At 38.4% G+C, this 27028-nt stretch overlaps 1 protein-coding gene across 1 annotated transcript in view; it reads left to right on the top strand.

Moving 5' to 3' along the window:
• The window catches only part of ARIH1 (ariadne RBR E3 ubiquitin protein ligase 1), a 112016-nt gene extending 98832 nt beyond the window's left edge, over positions 1-13184 (top strand). The window contains exons 11-14 of the mRNA XM_032175957.2: positions 1306-1363; positions 9859-10119; positions 11202-11314; positions 12379-13184. Coding sequence (XP_032031848.1) covers positions 1306-1363; positions 9859-10119; positions 11202-11314; positions 12379-12463 — 517 coding nt within the window. The 3' untranslated portion in view covers positions 12464-13184. The remainder of the gene's footprint in view (positions 1-1305; positions 1364-9858; positions 10120-11201; positions 11315-12378) is intronic.
• The last annotated feature ends 13844 nt before the right edge of the window (positions 13185-27028 follow it).

Raw genomic sequence — 27028 nt, 5'->3', positions numbered from 1 at the left:
ATATATATATTGCTTTCCTTGTTTTATTGATGACTTACTTGAACTAATATAAGAATCTTGGGCCAGGCATGGTGGCTCATACCTGTAATCCCAGCACTTTGGGAGGCCGAGGTGTGTGGATCACCTGAGGTCGGGATTTCGAGACCAGCCTGACCAACATGGAGAAACCCCATCTCTACTAAAAATACAAAATTAGCCAGGCGTGGTGGCGCATGCCTGTAATCCCAGCTACTCGGGAGGCTGAGGCAGGAGAATCGCTTGAACTAGGGAGGTGGAGGTTGCAGTGAACCAAGATTGCCCCATTGCACTCCAGCCTGGGCAACAAGAGCGAAACTCTGTCTTAAAAAAAAAAAGAATCTTACACAGCATATGAAGCAGTTTTCTCACTGGTTAAGGGCATAAGCCTCCATTGGGTGACAGGCAAAAGTTTAAGCTCTGAAACTCTGTAGTTATGTGACCTTAAGTATGTTTCCCATCCTCTCTAAATTTTATTCTTCATCTTCTCAATGAAGAAAATAACGCATATTTCATAAAATGTTTAAGGGATTAAATGTGTTAGTACATTTAAAGTCCTTAGCAAGTGCATGGTATATATAGTAAGCACTCAAGAAATAGCTGCTCCCATAATGTAGGCTCCCATAACTGAGGTATAGTAACCACTCCAGGGGAAGTGCAAGTCTTACTCATCTATGCTCTGAGCTGACCTCTCTGGGTGTGTTTTCCCCTTCCCACCATTCTGTATATCATGCAGTTTTAAATGACTCTGAAAAACTGTAATAGCAAAGCACATAGCACAGCATCTGTTACATGGTAGATTGTCAACTGTTGGTTCTCTGTGGTTTATAAAAGAGCAGGTAAGGTGAATAATCCTGGAAAATTAGAAATATTTGCCTTAAGTAACAGATGGCCTAAGAGATAAGATTATCTCTTTCTCAAAAAGTTGAGTTAGAAATTCAGACAAAAGTCAATAAAGGTTCTAGAAGGACAATGTTTTCTAATAATGATAGGTGAGCTGATTTGAAATGGAATGCCTCAGGAGGTGGGGAATTTCCTATCACTGGATAGAGAACTTATTATAGAGAGGATTCAAACACTAGATAGGGTTAGAACAGTTCCTTTCAGCCTGCTAATTCTGTCATTATAGCAGTAGAACTCTGGGTGTTTTCACATCTCAATTTCTCTGTTATAAAAGGTAATGTTGGTGTTAGATAATCTGTAAATCCAGGTTAAAATTCTGTGATTTTTTTTTTTTCCTTTTCATTGATTTTTTTTGTTCTTTATGGAATCCTCTTTATTTACTTGAAGGTACAACTGTAACCGCTATAATGAGGATGATGCAAAGGCAGCAAGAGATGCACAGGAGGTAAGTATATGTATAACAGGACAATAGTTGACTAAGAATGCATATTGTATATTCATATTCATTAGAGAATAATTTTTTTTTTTTTTTGAGACAGTGTCTCGCTTTGTCGCCCAGGCTGCAGTATAGTGGCATGATCTCAGCTCACTGCAACCTCCGCCTCCTGGGTTCAAGTGATTCTCCTGCCTCAGCCTCCTGAGTAGCTGGGATTACAGGTGCGCGCCACCACACCCTGCTAATTTTTGTATTTTTAGTAGTCAGGCTAGTCTCAAACTCCTGACCTTGTGATCCACTGGCCTCGGCCTCCCAAAGTGCTGGGATTACAGGCGTGAGCCACCACGCCCAGCCCAGGGAATAATTGAGTAGAACTTTTCAATTCTGAAGGATTTGTGAAAGACATTCCCGTAAATATTGGATATCTATTTACATTTAGAAAGGGAATCTTATCCAAAGTATTTATCAAGAACATTCTTATAGTAAGTTTATTTTTTTTTCATTAATGTAGTCACATAGCACATTTTAGCTTTTGGTAGAGTCTTGCTTTCAAGATCCCTCCTACCCCAAGAAGAACAGTAGTGATGAACAGCATTTGTTAAATGGCCCTGGTGCTATTTATAGGCAATATCTTACTTAAATTTTTTTTAAACGTTTTTGTTCATCAAGAAGCTCTGATGATTATAGGTGAGCTGATTTGGAATGGAGTGTCTCAGGAGCTGAGAAATTCCCTATTTCTAGGTAGGGAAATGACCCACTATTATAGAAGGGATCCAAACACTAGGTGTGGATTAGATTCTAAAGCACTTTTCATTCCTTTCAGTCTGGTGATTTTATTGTAATTGTAGAACCCTGGAATTCAGTAGTTCCTGCATTCACCCATTCCATATTGAAATTCCCCAGTTGTCTCAGAAATATTCTTTTCAAATGATTTTCCTAACCAGGATACAATCTAAAGCATGGTGTGCATCTGTTTCTTATTTACTCGTTAACATATCTTCAAAATGTATTTTGAATAAAAATATCATATATAGAAATGAGTATATATGTAACCTAGTCTGTCATATTGCTAGAAGTGAAAGTTTTGTCTCCCTTTTTAAAAAGACTGGGAAATTCGGCCAGGCTTGGTGGCTCACACCTGTAATCCCCGCAATTTGGGAGGCCGAGGCAGGCGGATCACCTGAGGTCAGGAGTTCCAGACCAGCCTGGCCAACATGGTGAAACCCTGTCTCTACTAAAAATACAAAAATTAGCTGGGCATGGTGGCTTGCACTTGTAATCCCAGCTACTCAGGAGGCTGAGGCAAGAGAATCACTTGAACCCAGGAGGTGGAGGTTGCAGTGAGCCAAGATTTCACCACTGTACTCCAGAGTGAGACTGTCTCTCAATAAATAAATAAATAATAAAATGACAGGGAAATTATATTTTGTAACTGTAAATGATGTTTCACAGACCTTCACAATGTTTGGGTCCATTTAAGGGGAAAAAATCCCTACAAATTCCAATATTGGTTTAAATTATATTTATTAGAATGTTATTTAAATATGTATAAACAAAAACCAGCTATAAATTCTTATGCTCTTGCACAATTCTACAGCCAAACCAAGAGAGCCACAAAATCAGTGAAACTCAAGTAAATGTTAATTTGGTAGATACTGTTGTTGGGGTTTTAAAAATGTATTATTACTGTACTGTTAAATATCATGGGATAACTTGTTCTCCCACCAATTTTCTTTTCTTTCTTAAATGATGTCCCTTAAGTCATATCCCACTAACTTTCTATATATTTCTATATTTCCAACATTAATTTTTATGATGCATTACTTGATTTGCCCAGAATATATTATGGATATATGTTCTTACCACCTTTTTTTCTCCATTAACCTGATGTAGTTATTTAGCCAGATATGCTGTTTATCAACAAAGAAAATATATGTGGGTTATCCTTGACCTCACCTGGTCTTTATTTGGATGCCGGTAGAATCCCTTTCTGAGATCTATAGGGAGGGTGGGTTATGTGCATAGCTTTTGAGCCAGAGTCTAATGTTTAGATTCTAGATATTAAAATAGATTATTTTTCTATTTCACATCTGTTGGACTAAACTGGAATCTTCTATAACTGTGGGAGTACAAAGAAAGATTTCCTATCACTTCATTGGTTGGTTGGTTGACTGACTAATTGGGAGCCATGCCTCCCTGAAAGGATCACACCATTGCATGCCTATCTGGCCACCTCATCTTTCCCCACTCCCAAGCTCTTGGCCTAGCATTTACTGGGAGTTGTAGTCTGAAAAATTACTAGAAGGTTGACACATATTCAAAAGATCCTCGATGGTGCCTTGACTGCCCTGCAAAAGATGTACCTGTGTTATAGAAAATTGTTGACTCATATTGTACCACAGTGCTGACAGTTGTGGATATTTGAATTTTCTTGTCCTCTAGACTAGGGTCAGCAAACTTTTTCTGTGAAGAATCAGATGGTATATATTTTTAGCTTTGCATACTACATAATCTCTGTTGTGATGGCTCACCTCTGCCTCTGCCCTTATAATGCAAAAGCAGCCATAGACTTAAATGAATAGGTATAACTGTTCCAAGTAAATTTTATTTACTGGCTGGGCATGATGGCTCAAATGTGTTATCTTAGTGCTTTGGGAGGCCAAGGCCAAGGATCACTTGAGGCCAGGAGTTCAAGACCAGCCTGAGCAACATAGTAAGACCCCCCTGCCCCACTGCCCATCTCTACAAAAAAAAAAAAAAAAAAAGTTTTTAAATTAGCCATGCATGTTGGTGTGTGCCTATAGTCTCAGCTATTTGGGAGCTGAGGTGGGAGGATTGCTTGAGCTCAGGAGTTCCAGGCTACAGTGAGCCGTGATCACGCCACCCCTCTTTAGCCTGGATGACGGAGACCCTATCTCAGAGCAAAAAACAACAAATAAAGCAAAACAGTTTAATTTACAAAGACAGGTGGCAGCTGGATTTGTCATGCAGGCCAGAGTTCATATATCCGTGTTCTAAGCAGTCAAGTTTGTTGTCTTTTCCCCGCTCCCCAAACTGTTTTCAGGTCACTGATTACATTTCTCATTCCAGATTCTGGCATTTGATTGGAGAATTTGTTTTGATCAGGCTCAGTGGCTCACGCCTGCAATCCTAGCACTTTGGGATGCTGAGGCGAGAAGATTGAGTACGGGAGTTTGAGATCAGACTGGGCAACAACTGAAACCCTGTCTCTACAAAAAATTTATTAAAAATTAGCCGGGTATGGTAGTGCATGCCAGCTGAGGTGAGAGGATCACTTGAGCCTGGGAAGACTTCAGTGAGCCATGGTTGTGCCACTGCACTCTAGCCCAAGCAACAGAGCAAGACCCTGTCTCAAAAAAAAAAGTCTTATTAGCAGTGATGGTATGGGTTTTCTTTTTTCATGTTGAATTTTATTGAGAAGCAGTTTCAGAATTCTTAGATTAAATCAAGTCCCATAACATCATACGTGTCAGTATGGTAAGTGGGGGTTTTCATTTCATTTGGGGAATTTGACAAGCTTGAAAATATTAGTACTTTAGGGGAAGATAAAATGCCAAGCAGATTTTCCACATATTTTCAGATTGGCATAATTTTCCTGTTCATAAGCATTGGTTTGATACTTACCTGACTCTTGAAATAACATGGCTGTGGTTTTGTTGTTTTTTTATTGAGATGAGGGTCTCGCAGTGGCATGATCATAGCTCACTGTAGCCTTGAACTCCTGGGCCCAAGTGGTCCTCCTGCCTCAACCTCCCCATTAGCTGGAACTAGAGGCAGCTTGAGGTATGCACCACCGTGCCCAACTTGTGTTGGTTTTTTGAAGTGTTTCATTGTTGTATAATGCTGGATCATATGGTTAGCTAATTATGTGGCTCAGAATTAGTATTTCTAAGCCAGGGACCAACCATAGGGCCAATTAGTATCTGTTATGTAGGCTTTAAAACATGGGGAGAGAAAGAGGAGGTAAGGATAAAGGAAAAGAACATATGTGTGTTAAGAACCCCTTTGATAGGGGCCAGGCGCGGTGGCTCATGCCTGTAATCCCAGCACTTTGGGAGGCCGAAGCAGGCAGATCACAAGGTCAGGAGATGGAGACCATCCTGGCTAACACGGTGAAACCCCGTCTCTACTAAAAATAAAAAAAATTAGCCGGGCGTGGTGGCAGGCACCTGTAGTTCAGCTACTCCAGAGGCTGAGGCAGGAGAATGGCATGAACCAGGGAGGCGGAGCTTGCAGTGAGCTGAGATTGCACCACTGCACTCCAGCCTGGGTGACAGAGTGAGACTCTGTCTCAAAAAAACAAAAAAAACACCCTTTGATAGTGGTTGCATTTAGTAAGCATTTATTAATCATTTTCTGCAAATCAGGTATTGGAAATACTTTATCTTTTTAAAAGTCCGTTCCCTCTAGAGATTTATGGTATAATGGTAGAGGCCTTATATGAATAATTATATATTATAATGTAATAATACAAAACAAATCTAAACTAGATACATTGTTGCTTTGATAACAATATACATATCTCAAAAGACAGACTCTTTTTACATAACTGTAATACCATTACAGTTGACTCTTGAACAATTCAGGGGTTAGGGACACTAACCCCCCCCACCCCTGCAATGGAAAATCCACATACCACTTTTGATTTTCCGAAAACTTACCTGTTTTAATAGCCTACTGTTGACCAGAGAAGCCTTATGGATAACATAGTCAATTAACACATATTTTGTATGTGACATGTTTTATTATACTGTGTGCTTTTTTTTTTTCTTTTTTTGAGACGGAGCTTCGCTCTTGTTGCTCAGGCTGGAGTGCCAGTGGCAGTTCTCAGCTCTCTGCAACCTCCACCTCCCGAGTTCAAGCGATTCTCCTGCCTCACCCTCCCAAGTAGTTGGGATTACAGGCATGCGCCACCACGCCTGGCTAATTTTTTTGTATTTTTAGTAGAGACGAGGTTTCACCATGTTGGTCAGGCTGGCCTCGAACTCCTGACCTCAGATGATCCACCCACCTCGGCCTCCCATAATGCTGGGATTACAGGCGTGAGCCACTGTGCTGGCCTATACTGTGTTCTTAACAATGAAGTATGCTAGGAAAAAAGTTATTTTAAAAAATTGTAAAGAAGAGAAAATGTGTTTACTTTTTATTAAGTAGAAGTGGATCAGCCGGGCCCAGTGGCTCACGCCTGTAATCCCAGCACTTTGGGAGGCTGAGGTGGGCAGATCGCCTGAGGTTGGGAGTTTGAGACCAGCCTGGCCAACATGGTGAAACCCCATCTCTACTAAAAATACAAAAATTAGCTGGGCGTGGTGGCAGGCGCCTGTAATCCGATCTACTCGGGAAGATGGGGCAGGAAAATCGCTTGAACCCAGGAAGCGGAGGTGGCGGAGAGCCGAAATCTCACCATTGCACTCTAGCCTGTGCAACAGAGCGAGACTCCATCTAAAAAAAAAAAAAAAAAAAAAAAGCGGATCATCATAAAGGTCTTCATGCTGAATAGGCTGAGGAGGAAAATACAGGAGGGCTTGGTTTTGCTATATCTCGGGTGGCAGAGGTAGAGGAAGTCGAACGGGATTCAGGAGATGCAGGCACACTTGGTGTAACTTTACAGGAAAACCTTATGAACTGTTTCGCATTTTTGTTTCTCTAAAAGTGTTTCTGTATAGTAACAATCCTTCTATTTGCTTTAGTTTCAGTGCTGGTATAATAGAAGAGTCCATTCATAAAAGTAGTCCAAAGCAGTCTTAAGTAATCAGAACCCTTCTGCCAAATTGTCTAATGTCAATTTGTTTTCTGGCACTGCTTCTTTAGCATCTTCTTCCTCATCATCTGGCACTGGTTTGGAAGCAGCTCATCTCCATCAAGTCGTCTTTTAATTCCTCTGGTGTGGTGTCTGTTAGCTAACCCTTCGCCTTCCACCTTTTCTTTGCCATATCCACAGTCTCTTTCATGATTTCCTTGATGGGCTCTGTGGTAGATACTACGAAGTCATGCGCAACATCTGGACACAGTTTTCTCTACCAGGAGTTTATTGTTTCAGGCTTGATGATGCCACGGTTTTTTCTATAACAACGATGACGTCTTCAGTGGTGCTTTCCTTCCAGACTTCCATGATGTTCTGTCGGGGTTCTCTTCGATAGCATTGACAGTCCTTTCCAGACTACCATGTGCATCTTTACGTTTGTTTACATTTCTCTCAATGTGAATGGTACCATATACAGTCTGTAAGAGTTTGTGTGCGTAAGTTTTGATAAATCTCAACTTTTTTATTAATAGATTTATGTATATTTTATGGTAGTAAATAAGATAGGCTACATATGTCTTATGCATTCATGACAACTCTTTTTCTTAATTTTGGTTTGTCTGCAAGTGTTTTCAAATTGTTAGCAAACCTCCAAAAAATATTTCGATATATTTATTGAAAAAAATCCACATATAAGTGGACTTACAGTTTAATCCTGTGTTGTTCAGGGGTCAACTGTATATGTTTTAAAGCAATACTCTGTTGTTATCAACTATCTATTGTTCAAATATCCCCAATTAATTTTGCTTTTTTGTTTTTTGGTGTTTTTTTGTTTTTAGAGGCGGAGTCTCGTTCTGTCCCCGAGGCTGGAGTGCAGTGGTGCGACTCGGCAATTCTCCTGCCTCAGCCTCCCAAGTAACTGAGATTACAGGCACATGCCGCTACGCCCAGCTAATTTTTTGTATTTTAGTAGATACAGGGTTTCACCGTGTTGCCCAGGCTGGCTCAAACTCCTGAGCTCAGGCAATCCACCTGCCTCAGCCTCCCAAAGTGCTAGCATTACAGGCATGAGCCACCACACCTGGCCTATCTTAAATTTTCTTTTATAGTTGGTTTAAATTGGGATCCATATAGGTCCACAAATTGGATTTAATTGATATCTCTTGAGTCTCCTCTACCTGTTGTTCCTTCTCTTCCCCCCTCCTTGCTTTTTTTTCTTTGTTGAAGAAACTAGATCATGTTGTCCTGTAGAGTTTCCCACATTACGGATTTTGCTGGTTGCAACTGCATGGTGTCATTTAATAGGTTCTTCTATCCCTGTGTTTTCTGAAACTGGTGATTAATTCAAGAAACTTGATCAAATTCAGATTCAGTGGTTGGGGGGGGAACCCAGAATACTTAATTGATTATACTTTCTATTGTATTATATCAGGAGTTACATAGTATCTAGTTGCCGCTGTAGTTTTCTACTTAAAAATATCTCTGCTTTTTGCTTGTTTTACATCTTGTTGCATACTGTAGAACAGTGCCATCCAATAGAACATTTTTGTAATGATGTAAATGTTCTTTATCACCAGTGTCTAATTTGGTAGTCACTAACCACATGTGACTATTGAGCAATGAGGAACTGAATTTTTAGTTTCTTAAATTGAATTTTAAGTAGTCAGGTATGGCTTGTGGCTACTGTATTGGAAAGTACAATTAATAGGACATTTTTCAAGAGTATTAAATAACAAAAGTAGCAGTAGATGTCTATTCCTAATTTTAGCCTAGATCACAGTACTGTTTCATCAGTAAATCAGCTTTTTAAACTATTAATATTTTTAATGGACAAATCATAATTATACACATTTATGGAGTACAGTGGAATGTTTTGAAATATGTAAACAATGCAATGATTAAATCAAACTAATTGTTGTATTGCCTTGCCTTAACATTTTTATGGTGAGACATTTGAAATGATACTTAGTTATTTTGAAATATATATTATTATTGACTATATTCACCCTGCTGTGCAATAAATCTCAAAACTTACTCATCCAGTCTATCTGAAACTTTGTACTCTTTGGTCACCAACTCCCCATTCCCCCCTTCCTACCCCTTTATCCCCCCAAGCCTCTGGTAACCGTCATTATACTCTGTATGTCTACGAGTTCAACTTTTTTAGTTTCTACATATAAGCGAGATCATGTAGTATTTCTTTTCTGTGCCTGGCTTATTTCACTTAGTGTAATGTCCTCCAGGTTCATCCATGTTGTCACAACAGAATTCCTTTTTTGAGGCTGAGTACTCGTGTGTGTGTGTGTAACATATATGACGTTTTCTTTCTGTGTTCATCCATTGATGGACGCTTACATGGATTCCATGTCTTGGCTATTGTGAGTAATGCTGCAGTGAATGTGAGAGTATAGAGATAACTTTGACATACTGATTTCAGTTCCTTTTCATATATACACAGTAGTGGGATTGCTGGATTCTGTGGTAGTTTTGTTTTCAGTTTTTTGAGGAACCTCCCCATACCATTTTCCATAATGGCTATAATAATTTACATTCCCGTCAACAATGTATCAAGAGTTTCCTTCTTTCTTTATCTTTACCAAGACTTATCTTTCATCTTTTTGATAAAAACCATTCTAACAGGTGTGAAGTGATACCTCATTATGGTTTTAATTTGATAATCAGCTTTTATGTACAGTTTATGTGTTATAATTATATCACCCAATTTTTCTTAATGGGACAGCGATCTAGGGCAGCCCTGCAGAGGTACCTGTTCTACTGTAATCGCTATATGAACCACATGCAGAGCCTGCGCTTTGAGCACAAACTATATGCTCAGGTGAAACAGAAAATGGAGGAGATGCAACAGCACAACATGTCCTGGATTGAGGTGCAGTTCCTGAAGAAAGCAGTTGATGTCCTCTGCCAGTGTCGTGCCACACTCATGTACACTTATGTCTTCGCTTTCTACCTCAAAAAGAATAACCAGTCCATTATCTTTGAGGTAGGAGTAGTTCTGGGTGAGGAAAAAGCCCACCTTGTATCATAGGACTACCTGATCTTTCATATATAAGATACAGAGTTTTCAGGGTTCTTGTTTGTTCAGAACATGTAGGTAGACGAATGTATTTATTACAAAGATACAAGAAATTCCTATTTCTTGTCCTAAATTATATTCAGATTGATGTGGTTTAGCCAGCTAGTGATTAGGTATGCAGGTTCTGGAGTCAGCCCTAGATTTTAATCTTTACTTCATTATATTTTAGTTCTGTTGATTTGGAGCAAATTCCTTAACCTCTTATTTCTCCATTTTAAAGTGAGGATAGTACTTTTCTAGGTTGTTACGAGGTTTAAGTGAGACAATTTGTGTTTTATGTGAGACAATTTGTGTTAATTGCTATACAGCACCTGGAACATCCTAAGTTCTCAGTAAAAGCCTTTATTCAGGCTAAACTAACCCTGCAATATTAGAAGTTAATGTGGTGGTTATCTTTAGTGGAGAAGTAATGACTAAAAAGCCAGCTTTTAGCAGTAAAGGTTTTCTCAAGTAAAGATGCTCATTTAAAATTGATTCATAAAACATTGATATGTATATATGACTAGACAATAAGACTGACTAGCAGATGGGACTTCAGTTGGGTAACAGGTACAAAACTAGCCATAGTGGTAAAGGATGATACAATTTGAATCTTCCATACAGTGTTCTCTTACAAGAAATAAGTATAGCCAGATGTAAGCAATAATAGGTTTCTGTTTTTTCTCGTTTCCCTTTGAGTTTTCAGCAAAGAGCAGCTCTCAGAATGGGAAGATTCCAAAAGACATTTTAAATCCTTTCAAATGGTCTTCAGTATTCTTCCAAAAGTAATGGGTGAAATCTTTCGTTCTTTTAACATTTAAAAAATTGTTCTGGAAAAGAACAAACAAGTTATTAGAGATGAAAGCCATAGAGCTTTACAGGTGCAGTTAAACTACCTATGAAAGTTACGGAATGAGTGTTGAGAGTAGTCTGTAGTCAACAAAACAGTAAAAATGGTTTGTCTTTTAGCTTTATTTTGAAGCCAAAATTTACTTTTATTCTTCTTACAGAATAACCAAGCAGATCTAGAGAATGCCACAGAGGTGCTCTCGGGCTACCTTGAACGAGATATTTCCCAAGATTCTCTGCAGGATATAAAGCAGAAAGTACAAGACAAGTACAGGTAATTTTTTTTTTAAGCTGTTGAATAAAACTTTCTGCCAGTGATGATCCTTAGTGGTAAAGTTCAGTGATGGTGAAACTGGGTTTAGCATATCCAGCAACTGAGCTGTTGCCATGTTTCTCACAGATTGCTTCTGTCCGTTGGGCACTAAATTGCAGGTAGTAGTACTGGTGAAGCATACATAGAGGAGGAATTCAGCCATTTATTCTACTGGCTAATTCTGCTTCTATTCAATTATTTAGTTGCTACCTTGCAAGGAAGAAAGAACCTAAAAAGGCCAAGTGGCCTTTAGGATGAGAATGAGAATTGAATGTTGGTCTTAGCCTGAGAATCCTACGTATGGGTCATGGCTATTCACAAATGAGCTATGGAAACTTACTTTGTAGAGTTTTTATTTTATATATATATATATAAATATTTTATATATATATATAAATATTTTATATATATATATAATAATTTTTTAATCTAAGGAGATACTTGTCCTAGGAGTCGATTTTTCAAGATGTGCCGCCTCTTAAGCTAGAGATGCAAAATGTTTTATTTCTCAACATGAAGCTCTTTCTCCCAAAGTGACAAATGCTAGTGTCTTTTGAAAGTAGTAGGAAACTTGGGGAGTCTGGAAGACTTGGAGATTTAGTCCTAACCAATATCTTCCCTTCCCTTAGCCAATTTTAGCTACCATATTGTGTTTATGGTACTTTTATAGTTGACAAAGATTTTAAGGACGTGAATAAAGAACCCATGAAATTATTTCTGAACCTGTTTATCTGCAGAACTGTGAGATTGAATTACTATTTCTAAGGTCCATCAGAACTTGTAACATTTTTTTGCTTTAAAATTAATTCCCATGGAATCATGGCTTTCAGAAAATACCATTTTAATATTAGAAGCAGTTTGATGTGTCTGTACATCTAGACCTGAACGTGTGCCTATTAAAATAAAAAATAGGTGCTTGGTTCCGAGTCTGGATAAACTATAGGGATGCCTTAAAAATAAGTAAATGCCTCTTTTTTTATTATTTGAGGCTGACAACAAGTTTTTTTTTTTCTCTTTGATTACAGATACTGTGAGAGTCGACGAAGGGTTTTGTTACAGCATGTGCATGAAGGCTATGAAAAAGATCTGTGGGAGTACATTGAGGACTGAGAATGGCCCTGCATAAAATGAACTCTGAAAACTTTACCATCTAGAGTGCTCATGCAATTAAAACAAAACAAACACAAACAAGGAGGCACTAAGCCTATTCTGACACCACTGGTCTGTAGTACCAGAATTGTTTTGTTAACGGAAAGTTTAAGTAAATTATATTGTAATAAAAAGGTAGATAAACCATTGTACAACAGTATTGTAGGCCGCCAACAAAAGTGTGACAGACACACTAAAAGCCCTCCAACTTTAACTTGTAACGTAGCTTCATTCTCAAAGCTGACTCCTTTTTTCTTTTTCTTTTTCTTTTTCCTTTTCCTGAGTGTAGTACAGTTAAAATTTCAAACAGCTCCTTGACACTGCTTTTCATGTTCAAACCAGCCATTTTGTTGTACTTTGGTAAAGGACCTCTTCCCCTTCCTCCCCTACACATACAGATACACCCACACACAGACTGACTCTCTTTCTCTCATACCCCAAGGTCATGAGTGAATGATGCTTAGTTCCTTGTAAAGAAAATCTTGGGATGGGGAAGGGGTAGGCAGCAAGAGGATTCAACAAACAAAAAACATAAAAACTTTGTATATGACTTTTAAAACAAGAGGACAACACAGTATTTTTCAAAATTGTATATAGCGCATATGCATGGACAAAGCAAGCGTGGCACGTGTTTGCATAATGTTTAATTACAAAAAAATATTTATTCTTTAAAAATCTTCAAGATTATGTCTATTTGCTGTGCATTTTCTTTCAGTTTGCTTATCTTTCCCGGGTTGGGGTTGGGATAAAGGTGTGTTGGTTTAGCACCTCTAGAAGACCTATCTAGAGCCCTTTCACTTTCCTAAGGTTATTTTGCCCTTTCTGGTGTTGGTATGTCTGTTGCTGGCCATGGGCCTCATGCCTTGAATTCCTGCTCTTGATCAGGGACAAGGGAGGTCAAGCTATGACTAATGCCACGACCTGATTAAGGGCTACAGCAGGGAGTTTTGTTGCTACAGCTCATGAATTAACCTGTCCCAACCTAATCCCCCTCCATGGCATCATGCCTCTACCCAAGCCTTTGAGTGCCCATGTTATGCACACAGCTGTAGGCATTCTTAAGTTCCCTGTCGCATCCAATGGAAGCATTTTACAATTTCTTTTACTTTTCAGTTTTCCCTTAATTGCTGCTTTTCAGATTTTAGTTATGGCTCATCTGTTCACCCCTTCTCCATTAGGGTGTCAAAGAGAATGTTTTGCTTTAAATATAAATAGCCATTCATTTAGTCTCAGATTGTGAATTTAAAATGGCGGATACTGAAATTGCTTGTGTGTGTTGCTGTGGGTTTGGTTTGAAGGCAAACACCCCTAGAACATGATATTCCCATCTAGTGCATTTAAATAGAAATCACTGAGTTTGCTGCTTTTTTATTGTCAGCAGATAGAATTAATAATGCATTTTAGCTGTGATGTCCATCTTTATGAAATTCCTACTAAGAGCTATGTTAAAAGTAAAGGATGGTGGTGGTTGTATTAACTATATACCTGTTTAGGCCATTCTGGCTGTGGTATTTTTCAATAGGGCAGCATCCATAAATCTGTCAGTTTTATACAGGAGTGCAGAGTGAACTAGGCAACTAGATTAAGAGGTCTAAATGTGAAATACCAGTTGAGGCTGAGGACCTCTTCGTCTTCCTTTAAATGTCTTGTGCCTAGGGAGTGTTTACCATTTGTGAGGCAGCTTTGTCTGCTCTTACACTGTACATCCTATTACTCCATTGGGAAGTAGGTTCACTTTCCTCTGGCCTTTTGCCTAAGTTAGGCTTTGCTGAATCAACCCTACTTTTCCTTTTAGAAAAGGTTGTTACAGGAGATGTACTGGCAACTGTTCTTTTCCCATAAAAAATCAGTGAATGTTTGCTGAGTATAAATGCTGCTTCCTTAAACCACTTGTCGCTTTAGGATCAACTTTACCTGTACCTTTTCTCCTTTCCTCCCTTGCCACCTCAGGTGCAAATCTGAACTCAGTGTCTGCTTCTTCCATTTTCTTGTCTCCCTCCCCTCTTCCCCCCATTATCCATATGACATTATTTTACTTCAAATAACAGCATCAATCTTAAAAAGACATACATTAAAACTAAGGAGATTTTTTTAAAGAAAGCCTGAGTAAGTTCCTTTCCCTGGTAACTTTGAAAAGCAGTCAGAGTTGCTATATAGATATATGTGGCTCCTTTAAAATGCTTTGTGTATGTGTGGTGTTTAAAAAATCTTACCAGTTAACTTTGCAGTGTCTAGGTTTGAGTGTCATAAATCCACGTGTTCCTGTTGCAACAAATACCCAAAAATTGTGTGTGCACTTCATAATACCAGTCTTCACCCATGGAGGAACAGTGCTTTTTAGAGATGCATTCTATTTCAATGTTGGCATACTGCCTGAGGGTATTGCAGTTGTGGGTGCATTCCCTAATTTGTATGATCAAGATGAACTGGCCCTTTTCTACTTCCAAGCTTTTAACAGATACCACCATATTTGACAGAATTCCCAGAGTGAATTGCTTATGTTGTTGGTAGATTCAGTGCCCCCAGCTGGGATAGGCAAGCCATGACAGCTTCCCTATTTCACCTACATAAGTCTTACCTGAGGGATCTATTCACGGTAAGCACCAAGGTCTCCATGTCTTGAGGTCAGTTTCGTTGTCTTTTGAAAAGTGCATGCTTCATTTGAACAATTCATTCAGCAGCAGATGGACTTTCAGTGATTTAAAATAGAATTTTGATCCAAAGCTCAGGACACAAACCACAGTGGTAAAATTGAGTAGCATATAATATCAGACTAAATTATCTGTAATTTTCCACAACCCAGATTGTATGTGTTTTATGTGTGTTTAAATAAATATATTAGATACACGTGTATACATACACACATATACAACAGATCCAAGACTGGCTGACTTCATTTGAAATGGTTGAATCTGCTGTGTAATAAAGTGGTTCAACCATGATTAGGAACTGAAATTTAGTAGAAGAGGGAAAAGGAGTTAATGTAACAAATTATTTTAGCTACAAACCCCGGTAATAGAGCATTTGGGGGATGGGATGGGGTGGATTGGTGAGACAATCAGATTGGTAAATTGATTAAATGCTCCTAACCCTGTAATTTTGTGCATAGAGCACTCTGTGCTGTGGAAATAACTGTTCTTAGATTTCATTGTAACTGGACTGTTCAGGTTGCCCAGAGGGAAAGAACATTCCTAATTCTAATAAAATAAACTTTTATTTTGTTATTCCATTAGTTACTTATGTTTATTTTTATAGTTAAAAAATGACTAAAGGTGGCTAATGGCCACCTGTATTATGTGCCTTATTCACTGTTCCCACGTAATATAAAATGTCAAAATTTGGTTGTTTCTTTGCAGGGAACTGTGAATGAGCCCATTCCCCCAACATTTAACTTGGTTAATGAAGCTTTCAGAGCATTTTCTGAAAGCTTTCCAATTTCTGCATCTCAGATATTGAATTTAAATTGTGTTGTAACAGTGATACAAAAATGCTCAATAGCTCTTTGAATGCCACTTTTTTTAAAGAAAATACTTTAAAAGTCATTCTTAGCTAACCTCAAAACTCCTTTACATTACTTTCATTTTAGCTCACTCTTAAAGCTGATACTGTTATATAGGGATGAAGGGAGAGTTTTCTTAAAGAAGGTCCCAAAGTTGAAGATGGTTTGTCATTGATACTCTGGCCAAGTCCAGGTTTTAGGACAATTTAATTTACTCTTATTTGCATCTGTAATTATGGGATTTTATCACTTTTCCTCTTCAAATCACTTCAACTTACTGTCTAAAACAAGTGGAGAAGAAATTGCCCTTTTTTATAAAGGAGGAAGATAAGGCTCAATGAGGTGAAATAACTCACTCAATTTTTCATTTCTTTCTACCTGAAACTTAACATCATACTACCTCTTTGTATCATATTTTGTTATTCTGGTCTCAGAATGACCTAGTATTCTGTACCAGGGAAGGTAGTTCTTAACTATATTGTTGTACTTTTAAACCACATTAAAGACTATTATAAATGCCTATCACTGCTACTGTTAGAGGTTGCTCTATACTATCTCTGATCTTTCATTTGTTGCAGTTTGCAACACGGTAGTTGAGAATAAATGGTTTAGTATGATTTGCTTAATAGTACCCAAGTAATTTGCAGTTGTTGGTTAGTTATTCAAATGAATTTCCATTGTAAAGAATTTTGGATAGTCTGCAGGAAATTGTTACAGGATGCACAGAACATCCCATATCCGTTGGATCTCAGCCTTTGAGGCTTTAAAAAGATGATAAGCAGTGAGTTTTATGAGAAAATGTTGGCTCCTTCAGAAACAGGAAAATATGTGGGCCCCTCAGATTTTTCATATATCTTTGGGGATAAAGTTGGTTATATCTGGTTTATTTTAGGGATTTTGCTTCTGTAGTTACCCAAGATCAAATAGCCAACTCAGAAATAGTCAATTGGATATCAATCAAATAGTGCCTACCAGGGGAGCAAACAGAAAACTTTTAGGTTTTTAGTTTTTGCTTTTGTGTGGAGTTAAGTCCAATTTTTAAGGCAACTATTGTTGACCTTTATCTAGGCAGTAGCATTTAGGATGGGAAAAAATTATGAGATATGTGCGAAAAGCAGTTTTCAGGCTATCGTTTATTTAGGGCCACAGATATGCTTATTTAGGACTATTTTCAGGGTAGGAGCCAGTTAAAGTTTGTAAATCAGTCACACATTGAGATGTAGCAGCCCTATCAATGCAACAACAACCTTATTACCATAGTAATTCAGGGGTCTCAAGTAATCTAGGAGTCTCAAACTGAAATGTCAACAAGAGCCAAGTAAATATTTTAGAAATAGACTACTCTGAACTAGATGGGCTCTGAGAAGAGCCTGTGAAATCCAGACTTCATGTGAATTCTCTTAATTAAATGTGGGCCAAAGAAAACCCGGCCATGGGCAGTTTTTTTTCCAGCTTCTACTAGTCTTGGCTTGCAACAATGCCACTGTCCATCTGGCATTACCTAGACCAGTGATACTTGTCTGCGAATTGGAATCACTGAGAAGCTTTAAAAAATATTAATGCCTGAGTGTTACCTTATGGAGATTATGATTTAATTGCTTTGGGTAGGCATCAGTAATTTTTGTAAAGCCCTTTCCGCATTCTTACCCCTAATTCCAGTCAGTGATTCTCACATGCAGACTAGGTTGAGATCCTTGATCTAGACTGCCTTACTATAATTGCAAAAAGAGAATATAGGCGAGCAGCTCCAGATCATAAGGGACAAAATGATTCAAGGCAAATTGACTGGCTCAGAATAGGGCCTTACTGGAGGCCCTAGTTGAGCAGGTTTTGTGGAATGGTGCCTCCCAAGGGTCTGGTGTGCAGTGCCCAATTTGGTTTTTTGTTGGTTTTCTGGTAAGTGGTCCACCTTGGAGAAAATCACAAAACTAAAAGTCTTACCAAGAAGTAGAACTGACAAGCAGCCATGTTGATTGGCAGTACATTCTCTTACCAAGGGGGAGAAATCTATCTAGGGAAAATAATACAGAGTCTGAGCAAAGGAAGTTGAGTGGTTATAAGCAAAACTGTCATTAAAGCTATTTGCGTCAAGTCTGCACAATTCCACGAGCACTTAGAGTTTACGAGTTTCTCACGTCTATCATTCTTTTGATAATCTTGTATTTTTATTTCAAGTGTAGTATAGTAGTAAGAACATTGGTATTTTTCAGCCATAGTTTTCCCTTTCGTAAAACGGGAATACTAATAGGAACTGTAATTTGTTGAGTGCTTTTTGCCAGATGCCTTACTTTTGTCTGTATCTTCCAAGCAGCCCTAAAGCAAAATGGGCATTGTTACCCTATTTTAATGAGGAAAGACACACTCATATACTACTAACTTACTCAAAAGTTACACATTGAGTGTATAACAGGGCCATGCTTGTCTGATTCCGTATGTTCATTCTATTATGCTGTTGTCTGTTACATAGGAATATTGTGAGGATCAAAGAACATGTGAAAACAAAACCTAGTTACAATAATAAGCGCACCAGTGCTAACTTAGGATACAGAGCTGTCAGAGACTCCCAAAGGCAGGATGAGATTGGGAACTAGAAAACCATTTTGGACCCCTAGAGTGGTATTGTCTGCCATCTCTACATCATTCTCCTACAGCTCTTACTGCTGTTTTTCCTGTCAGTTACCCCATAGCTCCAGGTATTACATGTTAACTGTTCCAGACACATGTAGAGAGAACCAATCAGATCCATGGGGCAGGATCATCAATACAAACATGGGTGTTGAGAGCTTAACTCAATCGGGCAGGAGATCTTGGAGATCTTAGAGATCATAGTTCACTGGGTTCACATGGAAATTGTCTTTGACAAAACTGAAATGCCGTGAAGTTTTAATTTTTTAAATATATGTAATGAATTGGTATATGGTAGATACTTGTGGCTACTTAGTATTTACCAAATGCTTTGTTTCCATCTCGTTTATTTTTATTTTTTATTTTTTTAAGAGACAGTCTTGCTATGTTGCCCAGGCTGGACTTGAACTCCTAGGCTCAGCCAACCCCTTCTGCCTCAGCCAACCCCTTCTGCCTCAGCCTCCTGAGTAGCTGGGATCATAGGCATGTGCCACTGCTCCTAGCTCTTCCATCTCAGTCTTATGATGTAGTTACTATTTTCATTTTATAAATAATAGAAGTTCAAAGAAAATGGGTAGTTTCCCTGAGGCCATCCTGTTAGTAAGTGGCAGAATGAAATTACAAACCTAGGTTTTATTGGTCACCACGCACAGTGCCAGGCACTGGCAGTACAGCAGTGAACAAAAGGTCTGTTGGTTTGTCTGAAGCTCTCAACCTTGATTCTGCATAGACTCGGTGGATTGCCCAAGGCCGCTCAACCAGTTAAGATCAGAGGCAGCTCTGCTATTTGACCAGTATATTATTTTCACCACACTGTATCTGCTTCTCAGTCACCAAAAGCACCTGCTAAAATTATATATAGACTGATTAGGGGACTTCCAACCTAAGATTGTCCTGGAAACTTAATTCTTATCTTGGCTCATCTCTTGAAAACAGATGCCTCTTTCGTTGGTGACCTCAGATACACCGTTCAGAAGTACTCAAAGTATTCCTTTTTTCTCAAATTTGAGAGTCACTCTAGGATTTTAATGAGTTAAGCAAGCCAGCCCTGCATTTCCAAACCCTTCCCAGAAGTCCAACCTTACTTTGATCTGATGATATGGGCTTTTTAAAAAATTACTATTTTTTTAGAAGTGGGGTCTTACTATGTTGCCCAGGCTGGAGTATAATGGCTATTCACAGGCACAGTTAGGGTACACTACTGCTGTGAACTCCAGGACTCAAGCCATCTTCCTGCCACAACCTCCTGAGTACCTGGGACTATAGGTGCATGCGACCATGCCCAGCTGACATTGGCTTTATATACATAATACTTCCTCAGCAACAATTTATGTCTTATTTGGCACCTGTAAAACCCTCTTCACCGATTATGCCTGTTTAAAGGTTTGGTATTTACTCCAAGTTACCTGCCTTTAGCCATGGAGTATTCAAGTTTGTTTCAGAATGAGAATTTGGAGGGTGCTTATAGAAATATAAAACCAGGCTGGGCATGGTGGCTCACGCCTTGTAATCCCAGCACTTTGGGAGGCTGAGGCAGGTGGATCACGAGGTCAGGAGTTTGAGACCAGCCTGGCCAACATAGTGAAACCCCGTCTCTACTAAAAATACAAAAATTAGGCGGGCATGGTGGCGCATGCCTGTAATTCCAGCTGCTCGGGAGGCTGAGGCAGGAGAATTGCTTGAACCCGGGAGGTGGAGGTTGCAGTGAGCCAAGATCATGCCACTGCACTCCAGCAAAAAAAAAAAAAAGAAGAAATACAAAACCAACTCTTTATAGTAGACAGTTTATCACCCAGAAAGCTTTTTAGGCTGAAAACGTTTCTATAGATTTCAGATTTCCTTCTGACAGCTAAAATTTGTTTCTGTATAACAACAGAGTAGTGCCCTATAAGCCAGTTCAGTGCACATTAAATGGCTGTTCTTAGAATTATGAATCTGAGGCTTATGCAGTGAGGCTCTAGCTCTCTGGAGTCAGTTGGTCAAGTGGGATTCCTGAGGACTGAGCAAACACACACACAGCAGGATTTTGTCCTAAGTTTTCTTAGGGATCTTATCCAAAAACACCATTACTTGAATTTCCCAGCTTCCTTTTACAGGGAGACTTCCTTGCTATGTATACTCCCAACTCTGTATGTCAAATCATTTTCTCAGAGGAAGTACAGCATAAAATAATAACCAGCATTTGTAGAGCACTTCTTGTGGGCCTTCTTGGGCAAATAGACATTCTCATGGAATGCTCTAAAATTGTTAAGTTCTTGCACTTGCTCTCAAGTCATTTATAATCTAATTGCTGGTCTTCCTGGTATGAACAAAGATGTTTGCTTGTTAATAAATTCCTACCACATACCCAGACTTGTGGTTTATTTCTATCTAACTAGGGAAAGCACTAAAGAGTTTTCCAATAAGGAAGAATGATCTGGGTGTCTACCTGCTTTGGAAAAGATGTCTGCCGTGGATAGGAAATGATTTTGTATCCAAAAATCCTAGTACTAATTTGGAGTGTTGTAAAGGTCAGGGCAGCAAATGCTAGAGAGTGGGATTAATGAAAAGTGATAGTGTTCTGCATGCCTTTGAATAATTAATTTTTACTCCATTTTGACTAGCTTGCAATAAAGTAGGTTAAGTGTTGTACTTTAAGGAAGTCCATGTACAAGCCAGTGCCTTAACAATGGTCAAATGGTTGCTCACTAACCAATGGAAATAAATGACTGTTGTTTCCACAAAATTGCTTTACAGATTCTAAATGCTATCTCTGGGACACTGGATTGTGTGCTCTTTAAGATAAATTCCATAATCAAGGGCCTGGCCCTGAATAGATTGGAGCCCAAAAATCTCACTGAAGCAAAGAGATAATAGGCCAGTAAAGAGTCTGAGACAAACACTCCCGGAATAGGAATCCACTACTCACCTTTATTTTAAATTGATATATAGAAATTAATATTACAAAATGCACACATCTTAAGTGTTAAGTTTGATGTTTTGACAATTGTATATGTCTGTGTAATAACTACCAAAAGAAGACATAAAACATTACAATTAACCCAGAAAATTCTCAAGTACCTGTAAATCACCCCTGAGCACCTCCCCACTCCAGTGATCACTTCTTGGTTTTTATCACTAAAGATTTGTTTTACCTGCTTTTGGATTACATATAAGTGGAATCATATAATAATGTACTCTTTTGCATCTGGTTTCTTTCACTGATAATGCTTTGAAGACATGCATATTGTATGTATTAGGACATTGTTCTTTATTGCCGAGTAGTATTTCATTCTATAAATATACCACAATTTGTTTATTCATTCTCCTATTGAAGGACTTTTAGGTTGTTTCCAGTTTGGGGCAATTATGAATAAGGATACTATCGATATTCTTACACAGCCTTTTGTTTTTGTTTTTTGTGGATATACATCTTCATTTGTCTTGGATAAATAAGAGTAGAAAATTACTGGGTCATATGGTAAGTGCATGTTTATAAGAAACTGCCCTCTTGTTCTCCAAAGTGGTTTTACCATTTTGTACTCCTATCAATGATGTATGAGAGTTACAGTTGCTTCACGTGTCTGTCAACATTTACACTGTCAGTGTTTTTTATATTAGCCATTTTAGCACATATGAAATAACTGATTTTAATTTACATTACATTTCCCTGATGATTAATTAGTTGAGCACTTTTTCATATGCTTATTTTTCATTTGTATATCTTTCAAGGAGTGTCTTTCATGTCTTTTCTCATTTTAAAGTTGGGTGTCTTTTTATTGTAGGTATTATTCTTTGTATTTTGAATATAAATCCTTTGATAGGCTATGATTTTTTTAAAGACTCTATGTATTCACTTATTGGGATCTTTTGATGAACAAATTTTTTGATAAAATCCACTTTATCAGTTTTTTATTTTATGGTTTATGACCTCAAAGTCACAAAGAACATATTTTCTTCTAGAAGTTTTATGGTTTGGGATTTTATGTTTAGGTCTGTGATCCATCTCAAATTAATTTTTGTGAACAGAATGAGGTTTGGTTTTTTTCCAACATGGATATACAGTTGTTCCAGCAACATTTACTTAAAAAGACTTTTCTTTACCCATTAGATTGACTTGGTAGCTTGGTTAAAAATTGATCACATGTGTGTGTATTTCTACATTTTCTGTTCTGGTCCATTAATCTATTTGTGTAGCCTTACATCAGTACCACACTTTGGATTATTGAAGCTTTCTAGTAAGTCTTTAAATTACTAAATCCTTCCCTTTTGTTATTTTTCAAGATTGCTTTGGTTATTCTCGATTCTTTGGATTGTCATAAAAGTTTTAGAATTAGCTCATCTTGTTTTTCAAACTTAGCTGTACTGGGTGAGTTGTGTTCATGCCACTGCATTCCAGCTTGGGTGACAGCAAGACCCTGTTGAAAAAAAAAAAAAAACTGCTAGAATCTTCATATGGGGTTTTGTTGAGTCTATAGGTCAATTTAGAATGAACATTTTTAATAGTATTGAGTCAGCTAATTCATGAACATATTAAGTCTTGTCATTTATTTAGGTATTAAATTTTTTTCTCAGCAATGTTTTGTAGCTTCCCTTGCATAATACTTGCTTATCTTACATTAGACTTTTTCTTAAGCATTTGATTTTAAAAAATTTTTAATTTTTTCTTTTTCTTTCTTTTTTTTTTTTTTTTTTGAGACGGAGTTTTGCTCTCATTAGCTAGGCTGGAGTGCAGTGGCGCGATCTCAGCTCACTGCAACCTCCGCCTCCTGGGTTCAAGCGATTCTCCTGCCTCAGCCTTTTGAGTAGCTGGGATTATAGGCACACACCACCATACCCGGCTAATTTTTGTATTTTTAGTAGAGACGGGGTTTCACCATGTTGGTCAGCCTGGTCTTGAACTCCTGACCTCGTGATCCACCCACCTTGGCCTCCCAAAGTGTTGGGATTACAGGCGTGAGCCACCGCGCCTGGCTAATTTTCATTTTTAAGTTGTTTGTTGCTAGTATCTAGAAATACAATTGATTTTTTGTTTGTTTTTTTAGAGATGGGTCTCACTATGTTGCCCAGGTTGGTCTTAAACTCCTGAGCTCAAGGGATTCTCATGCCTCAGCCACCCAAGTAGCTGGGACTTTATTCATGTGCCAGTGTGCCTGGCTGATTTTTGTACGCTGATCTTGAATCGTGCCACCTTGCTAAATTCATTTATTCTAGAAATAGTTCTTGTAGATTCCATACAGTTTTATATTAAGTAGATACACAACAGTGTAGTCTGCAAATAATGTTTTTACTTCTTTTTCTGATTTTATGCCTTTTCTTCTTTTTTTTTTTTTTTTTTTTTTTTTTTTTTGCCTTTCTCCACTGGCTACAATATCTAGGGCAATGTTTAACGTGTGGTGAGAGCAGACACCTTGCCTTATTCACTCAATCTTAGGGATGAAGATTTTAATGTTTCATCACTAAGTATAATGTTAACTGTAAGTTTTTCACAGACCAGCCCAAAGAAGTTCCTTTTTATTCCTAATTTGTTGAGAATTTTTATTAGGAAGGGTTATTAAATTTCGTGAGATGCGTTTTTAGCTTTTAATAAGATTATTATGTATTTCTCTTTTTTATTTTGTTAAGATGGTATGTTATAGGGGTTGGCAAACTGTGGCCTATGGGCCAGATCCAGCCCATGGACTGTTTTGTTGTTGTTGTTTTAGAGACAGTCTTACTCTTTTGCTCAGGCTGCCAGGCTGGAGTGCAGTGACATGATCATAGCTCACTGCAGCCTTGAGCTCCTGGACTCAAGCGACCCTCCTGCCTCAGCCTCCTGAGTAGCTAGGACTACAGGTGCATGTCACCACACCAGGCAAATTTAAGACATTTTTTGTAGATCTTGCCTTGTTGCCCATGATGGTCTCAAACTCCTGGCCTCAAGCACTCTTCCTGCCTTGGCCTCCCAGAGTGCTGGGATTAGAGGTGTGAGCCACCACACTTGGCTCTCATGGACTGTTTTTTTGTTTTGAGACAGGGTCTCTGTCACCCAGGCTGGAATGTGGTGGCATGAATGTGGCTCACTGCAGCCTCAACTTTCTTGGCTCCAGCAATCATCCTGCCTCAGCCTCCTGAGTAGCTGGGACCACAGGTGTGCACTACCACAGCTGGCTAATTTTTCTTTTTCTTTTTTGTAGACATGGAGTCTTGATATGTTGCCCAGATTGATCTGGAACTGCTAGGCCCAAGTGATCCTTCTGCCTTGCACTCCCAAAGTGTTGGCATTACAGGCATGAGACACAGTGCCCAGCCTATTGCAGTGTTTTTTGTTTTTTCTGTTTTTTTTTTTTTTTATCTTTGTTTTTGTTTTTTTGAAACTGAGTTTTGCTCTGTCTCCCAGGCTGTGGTGCAGTGGTGCGATCTGCAACCTCCGCCTCCCAGGTTTAAACGATTCTCCTGCCTCAGCCTCCCAAGTAGGTGGGACTATAGACACATGTCACCAAGCCCAGCTAACTTTTATATTTTTAGTAGAAACGGGGTTTCACCATATTGGCCAGGCTGGTCTTGAACTCCTGGCCTCAGGTGATCTGCCCACCTTGGCCTCCCAAAGTGCTGGGATTACAGGTGTCAGCCACTGCGCCTGGCCCTATTGCAGTTTTTAATAGAGATGAGTTCTCTCAGCTTTTATCTGTAGGAGAATGTCGTTACTTTTATTTAATTGGATATAGGATTCTATGTTGACCTTTTATTTCTTCTTTCAGTACTTTAAAGAAGTTATTTTATTGTACTCAGGCCTCATTTGTTTCTGGTGAGAAGTCATTCATCATTTTAATTTTTATTTCCCTTTCCGTAATGTGTGGTTATTCTCAATGGCTGCATCTGTGCATTATATTTACTTTTCAGCAGATTGACTAGGGTATGTCTAGGTATGTTTTTCTTCGTATAAAGTTTACTGAACTTCTTGGATCTGTGTTGATGTCTTTCATTAATATTGGTTCTTTCTTGGCCATTATCTGTTTACATTTTTCTCTTGTCTCATACTCTCTTGCTTCTCCTCTTCTTTGGAGATTCTAGTTACATGTATATTAGATGATTTGATATAAACCTACAGATCTCAGATGATTTTTCCCCTGCCCTGTTTTCTTTTTGTTTTCAGTTTGGATACTTTCCATTTAACAGTCTTTAAGTTTTTTTGATGCTTTCCAATGTTAACCTGTTAAACTTGTTTATTGAATTCTCCACTTAAAAATTTTTATTTTTAGTTATTTATGGATACATAGTTGTACTGAATTATTCATTTCTAATGTTTTTATTTCTAGCATTTCATTATATTTGTATAGTTACAATTTTCTGCTGAAATTTGCTATTTCTTTATGCATGTTTTCCACATTTTCCATTCTACTTGTTAGCATTTTAATCAGTTATTTTATTGTTTTTTTCCTGTTTTTTCTTTTATTTTTAATCAGTTATTTTAAAGATCCAAACTGATAATTCAACATCTGGGTCTTTTCTAGTTCTGCCTCTATTGAGCCCTTCCTCTCCCTTACCATGAATCTTATTTTCTTGCTTTTGCACGTCTTGTCTATTTGATTGGATGATGGATGTTTTATGTTGGAAAAAAAAAAAAAAGAAATTGAAGCAAGTATTTACTTCCAAAACAGGGCATGCCCTTTGTTTTTTTTTCAGGCCACTTGAATGGTGGCTCAATCTGATATATATGAATTCTAGACTGGGGCTTCACTGCAGTTTTAGTTTAGTTTGATTCAGTTTGCCTCTAGCTTCAGATATTTGAATGAAGGTAGAATCAGAACTCTCATATCACCAGGGCCTGAGTTTTGGGCATTGGCAAGATTCCAGAGATCTGACTTTGCTTCATAGCTAAGCCACCAGCTTTTATCAATGTGGGAGATCTTTCCCTACTTTACAACCTTGCTGCCAGGATTATTATTATTTTTTTTTATCAATGGGCTGGGGACAGTAGGATATTTTTCTCAGCTCTCGTGTGCCCTGCCCTTTTGTAGAGGAATGCCCACAATGCCTAGGGGATGGGTTTCTCAGCATTTCTGACCCCACTTAGCCTCCAAGAGTGCCTCTGTTGGATTTCACAACAATCCTGCCTCCCCTTTCGTTTTTAAAGGGTATTTTGCCCTGGGAGAAGTCAAGCTCTCTCAGCTTTCCTTCTGTTATCCACACCTTTAGTGTACTACACCTTCCTGTACCTGGTTATCATCTAAGGGGTAAGATTGGTGGGAAGCCTTCCTCTGTGGATTTGGGTCATCTAGGTTCTAATGTCAAACCAGCCGCCAAGGGGTTGTGAAAGTTTTGTTAAATTTCAGCAGGTTTCTCTTTTCTCCCCCTGTAGTATTCCTCTTCCTACCATAGTTCAACTAGGAATAACAACAGCTAGGGGGTCTCTTCTCTCCTATGAAGGACTTGGCACTTTC

This window comes from Hylobates moloch, unplaced genomic scaffold, assembly GCF_009828535.3.
Source record: "Hylobates moloch isolate HMO894 unplaced genomic scaffold, HMol_V3 SCAFFOLD_14, whole genome shotgun sequence".
NCBI lineage: Eukaryota > Metazoa > Chordata > Mammalia > Primates > Hylobatidae > Hylobates > Hylobates moloch.
Note: the sequence above shows the minus strand (reverse complement) of the source record. Positions and strands in the feature narration are given on the sequence as shown.